The sequence below is a fragment of the Apium graveolens genome, chromosome 10, assembly GCF_009905375.1.
Source record: "Apium graveolens cultivar Ventura chromosome 10, ASM990537v1, whole genome shotgun sequence".
NCBI classification, from domain to species: domain Eukaryota; kingdom Viridiplantae; phylum Streptophyta; class Magnoliopsida; order Apiales; family Apiaceae; genus Apium; species Apium graveolens.
The window spans coordinates 109,011,592-109,017,760 of record NC_133656.1 but is presented as its reverse complement, the minus strand read 5'-3'; the positions used below and the strand labels follow the sequence as shown (position 1 = coordinate 109,017,760).

General features: G+C 47.3%; 1 protein-coding gene across 1 annotated transcript; it reads left to right on the top strand.

Moving 5' to 3' along the window:
• The first annotated feature begins 2,230 nt into the window (after positions 1–2,230).
• LOC141690847 (uncharacterized) lies at positions 2,231–3,744 on the top strand. The gene is made up of 2 exons (XM_074495606.1): positions 2,231–2,488; positions 2,815–3,744. The coding sequence occupies exons 1-2, from the start codon at positions 2,231–2,233 to the stop codon at positions 3,742–3,744; spliced, it is 1,188 nt and encodes a 395-aa protein (XP_074351707.1).
• Positions 3,745–6,169: the final 2,425 nt, after the last annotated feature.

Sequence of the window (6,169 nt, the reverse complement as noted above, 5' to 3'; positions counted from 1 at the left end):
CCGCATGGATCCATGCCTCGAAGACCCTCTCTACGGATTCGGGAACAATATGATCCCGATCCGCGGGGTAATATACCTCCCCATGGTCTTTGGTGCCGGACCCCGCCAGGTATCTCATGTCATGAAGTTCTACGTGATAAGTGCTGCATCCTCTTATAACATGATTCTGGGAAGACCCACCATCACCAAGCTCCGGGTCATCCCGTATACAATTCACTTAAAGCTAAAATTTCCCACCCCGGGAGGCATCGGAGAACTCAGAGGGGACCCGGGCTCATCGGGAAAATGCTACGGACAAGCACTGGTCATGGCTGAAACTGACCCAGAAAACAGAAAGAAGGTGATGGCCTTACCCAAAGGCCAAAGCCGCAAGAAGCATCATGAACACTTCAGCAAAAGGCTAAAGTTGAACGTCAACATGATAGAGGATTCGGGATACAGCGTAACTAACGCCGACGCCCGGATACAGAAATTTATGGAAATAAAAGAGAAAACCAAGGTAGAACCTGTTGCCCAGACGGTGGAGATAGATTTGCATCCCGGGAACCCCACCCGGAAGTTGAAAATTGGAAAAGGCCTAGAGACATCCTTTCAGGAAGAGCTCACCTTGCTGTTAAGGGAATATGCGGATGTATTCGCATGGGCACCGGAAGATATGCCCGGGATTGACCAGTCCATGGCAACGCACAGTCTGAACGTAGACCCGAGGAAAAGACCGATCAAGCAGAAGAGGAGAAAGTTTGCCCCCGAGCGACAGCAAGCAATAGACAAAGAAATAGAGAAGCTACTCAGGGCCTACATCATCTGCGAAATCAAGTACCCCGACTGGCTCGCCGATGTGGTGCTAGTCAAGAAACCGAATGGAAAGTGGAGAATGTGTGTCGACTACACGAACCTCAATGCTGCGTGTCCCAAAGATTCCTATCCCCTCCCAAACATTGAGCAGTTGGTCGACGCAACTTCGGGCCACACCATGCTCAGCTTTATGGACGCCTTTTCAGGATACAATAAGGTCCGCATGAATCCGTAGACATCGCCAAAACAACCTTCATCACTCATAGGGCAGTTTATGCCTTCATCATGATGCCTTTCGGGCTCATCAACGCCGGAGCCACCAACCAGAAAATGATGAACACAATTTTCAAAAGCTAACTGGGGAGGAATATGGAATCTTATGTAGAAGATATGATCTCCAAGTCACTCACAGTTCCAGATCACATAAAAGACCTCAAGGAGTGTTTTGACAACCTAAGGAGATACAACATGAAGCTGAACCCGGAGAAATGTGCATTCGGGGAACCTTCAGGCAAATTCCTAGGATTCTTGGTCAGTGAAAGAGGAATAGAAGAAAACCCAGAGAAAATCAATGCCATAATAGAAATGAAGATACCTCACACCCAGAAGGACATCCAGAAGTTGGCTGGATGCCTAACGGCCATGTGCAGGTTCATCCCGAAGCTGGCGGAAAGGTGTCTTCCATTCTTCGAGTTGCTAAAAGGTGCCCAGAACAAGAAGCTAGTGGATTGGACCACAGAATGCCACACAGCTTTTGAGGAAATCAAGAGGCACCTAATGAACCCCCGGTGCTATCAAAAGCCAAGCCCGGAGAGCCTTTATCCCTCTACATCGCCGCCGGCCCCAAGGCTGTCTCTTCGGCCCTGGTCCGGGAGGAAGGAGGAATGCAAAACCCCATCTACTATGTTAGCCAAGTCCTCAAGGACGCTGAGACCCGGTACCCAAACTTGGAAAAATTCGCCTTGGCCCCTGTACACTCCAGCAGGAAGCTGAGGCAATACTTCCAAGGATGAGAGATTAGAGTGGTCACAGATCAGCAGCTCAGGAAGATCATCCACAAGCCAGATGCCTCCGAAAAGCTGGTTAACTGGGCCATTGAAATAAGCCAATTTAACATCAAGTTCGTGCCATGCACGGTGATAAAGGCCAGGCCTTAGCAGAATTCGTCATGGAATGCACCTTCCCAGAGCAGCGACTACCCTCCTCCGAAGAGATAACCCCGGAAGAAACCAACCCGGGAACGGAATTCTAGAAACTCTATGTTGATGGATCATCCACGGCCGAAAGGTCCGGAGCGGGACTCATCCTAATTAGCCCGGATGGCTTCACCATTCAACAGGCAATAAATTTTGGCTTCAAGGCATCGAATAATCAGGCTAAATATGAGGCACTCATCTCCGGGCTCAAATTGGCAAAATCTCTTGGTGTTTCAAAGATGACTGTCTACAGTGATTCTCAGATTGTGGTCAAGCAAACCAGTGGAGAATATGTCACGAAAGATCCAACATTGGCACAATACCAGGCAATGGTACGGAATATCCTGGAAGCAACCCCCGACATCACCATACTTCAGGTCAACAGAGAGGAGAACTCCAAAGTAGATGAGCTGTCCAAGCTCGTACAAAATACTTCGGACCTCGCCAGTTCAGTATACTTCGAAGAATTCAAGGCACCCAGCACAGAACGAGCCGAGGTCCTGTGCATCGGGAGCGCAAACAATTGAATGACCCCCTACATAGCTTACTTAAAGGATGGGACGCTCCCCAAAGACAAGAATAAAGCTAGATACTTAAAGCACAAAGATGCTCATTTCTTCTTGGAAGATGGCCAGTTATACAGAAGAACCTTTTCAGCACCCACCATAAAGTGTGTGGACCCGGATGAGGCAAATTTTTGTCTCTGGGAAGTTCACGAAGGCATCTGCGGAGACCACCTGGAGGCCAAAGCTCTAGCCTACAAAGTCATCAGGAAAGGATATTACTGGCCCATAATCCACTCTGACTCCATTGCCTATGTTAGGAAATGCCCCCAGTGTCAAAAGTTCAGCAACGTTCCCAGGCAAAGCCCAGCCTTCCGGCATCGGTATTATCTCCGATCACATTCGCTGTTTGGGGAATAGATATCATGGGCCCCTTTCCCCGAGCAAAAGGTGACCTCCGCTACGTCCTGGTAGCCATTGATTACATGACAAAGTGGGCAGAAGCTAAGGCCATGAGGACAATCAATCAACAAGATTGTATCAAGTTTATGGATTCAATCGTCATGAGGTTCGGGATCCCGATAGTTCTCGTCTCCGACAATGGCCCGCAGTTCGTTGGGTCCGACTTCGAGGCATATCTGAAAGAGCTTGGGATCAAGCACAAAAGGGCATCGGTCGCACATCCTCAGGGGAATGGACAAGTCGAAGTAACTAACAGAACCATACTTCGGGGCCTGGAAAAAAGACTAGAAGAGTCCAAGAAAACTTGGCCTGATGAGCTTCCAAAAGTCCTGTGGTCCTACAGAATCACCCCCAGAACGGGAACCAATGAGACCCCCTTCAAGCTGGCATACGATACCGAAGCCCACATACCAATCAAAACCGGGTCCCCTTCCCACAGAGTCATGAACTTTGACGAGATCTCAAATATTGAGGGACTTAAGACCAACCTGGAGCTCCTAGATGAGGTAAGAGACAAGGCAGTAAAAAGGATGGAAGGCTACAAAGAAAAGACAAAACTCTACTTTGGGAAGAAGGCAAAATTCAGAGAGTACGAAGCGGGAGACTTGGTACTCGGGCACACCGAGGCCTCGGACCTAACCAATCAAGGAAAACTCCAACCCAACTGGGAAGGCCCCTATAGGGTTAAAGAAGTGCTCCGACCAGAAACCTACAAGCTAAGCTATCTCGGTGGAACCGAAGTCCCAAACACTTGGCACGGAGCCCGCCTAAGGAAATTCTACCAGTAAAGGTAAGGCGCACATCCCGGGATCTCCTCTACTTTTAGGCTATGACAGCTTGATGTAATTTTCAACATTTTCCCCAGAATATATTTTTGTTGTATTATGATATAAATGAAAATCCCACCTTGAGTACCCCATAGCTCAAGATTATTCTACTGTCATTCGATCACCATCACACAAACCATGTGTACTTAGAAAATTTTATTCAATTAAAATTTTAAAACCCCTTCCCGGGGCCCATTACACAAATCATGTGTACTTTGAAAATTTTATTCAATTACAATTTTTAACCCCTACCCGGGGACCGTCACAAAAACCATGTGTACTTAGAAAATTTTATTCAATTAAAATTTTAAACCCCTTCCCGGGGACCATTACGCAAACCATGTGTACTTAGAAAATTTTATTCAATTAAAATTTTAAACCCCCTCCCGGGGACCATTACACAAACCATGTTTACTTAGAAAATTTTATTCAATTAAAATTTTAAACCCCTTCCCGGGGACCATTACGCAAACCATGTGTACTTAGAAAATTTTATTCAATTAAAATTTTAAAACCCCTCCCGGGGACCATTACACAAACCATGTGTACTTAGAAAATTTTATTCAATAACAATTTTTAACCCCTTCCCGGAGACCATTGCACAAACCATGTGTACTTTGAAAATTTTACTGTTAAAATTTTGACCCCTATCCCGGGGACCGTAACACGAACCATGTGTACTTAGAAAAATTTTGACGTAAGAAAGCAAAACCAAATACGAAAAGGAAATATATTTACATGCATTCCCGAGGCAAACCAAGCCCCGTGACAAATCCAAACCAAAGTCAAACGAAATCCAAATAACAAAGTCTAAAGGCCACAAGGGCTAATTCTAAAATGACAGTAAACTATGAAAAATAAATTACAAGGCACAAAGCCTGAGTCTTCATTCTTAATCCTTCAGTTCTCGGGAGGAGGAGGAGTCTTCTCGCGGCCCTCTTCGGGAGGCGGAGGCGGCTGCGCCCCGGATGTACCCATCTCAGCAGCTTTGGCTTCTTCACGACGGAGCTCTTCTACGAGGTACAGCTCTATGAATCCATCCATATCACCACGGGGATTCTCAGCCAGATAAGCAGAAACAATGTCCCAGCAAATGTTGACCTTCTCAAAAATCTTGTTGTTGAGCTCCTCGTAGTAAGCGGGGGTACCCCGGAAGGACTCAAGAACATCCTCTTCCCGGGGCCTAACAGCAAGCTCTTTCTTCAAGTTCTCCACCTCCGCCCGGAGGGATCCAACCAACTGCTCCGCAGCCTCTCGATACTTCACCGCCTCAGCAACAGCCTTCATATGCTCTCGAGACTCCCTTTCCTTCACCTCCCAGTACTTGGTGAGGGTTTCCTTCTCCTTAGTTAGCTCCTTCACCGTGGCCTTATTCTTGGCTTCCCTTATGCGGTAATTGTGAAGAATGGTGGAGCAGCTGCTGATCCGAGCATTGGCCTGAAAACAAATGACTCAATACTAATGCAAGGGTAGGAAGGAAAATGATAAGGGAACAATCTTACCTCCGAAACATCCCGAACCAGATGATCGAGGAAGGCATCCAGATCCTCCTTGGCATAGCAATCAAAGTCAGCAGGGGTGGCATAGTTCTAAAACATCTCATTTCGGCGATCATCCAATGTCATCCGGGCTAAAAGGTTCTTCAACGCATCCTCCTCCACCAACTTTTGGCTCTCCTGCTCGGTAGGTCCCGAAGCAGCAATCCTCCTACGTTGGGGGGTTCCGGAACCACCAGCAACCTCCTCCGCAGCCTTCCTCTTATGAGGATTCAAAGTCCCAACCTCTTCCTCCTCCAACTCCAGCACCTCAACCTCCTCGGGTTCGGGGACAGCAGGTGTAGTAAACACCGGGGCACTTTGCCTTACACTATTTCCCGAGGAGCCAGCATCCCGGGTCTGAGAGCCACTACCCACTCCAACTGTCTTCTTTCCTGAGTCCACCTGCACCGCACCACCAATCTTTTTGAACCTTCCGGCCAAATCCTTAAACTGTTGCGACATAGCTTAATGAAAAGGATTAAGGAAGGGAAGACCTGCACAAGGAATAACGGTTTTAAAGAGGAGCAACAAGGCAAAGATATACATCAAGAAAAGTACAAGGGAAAAACTACTAATGTAAAGCACTTACAGCCAACATTAAACAAGGTTTGGTTATCTAAAAAGGTATCTCGGGTCCACTGGGCACCAAGAGCAACCACAAAGTCATACATCTTCACCAGGACATCTCCGCCGAGCCGCTCGGATGGGAACCTGTTATTTTTCAAAACAGTTTTGTACAAAGGCATAAACTCCAGGTCCCAGCTCCGGACGAAGATGAACTCCTGGTGCCAGCCCCGGAGCGAGTTCAATATAAAAATAGGAGCTTTTTTGGCATCGGAAGGGAGCCC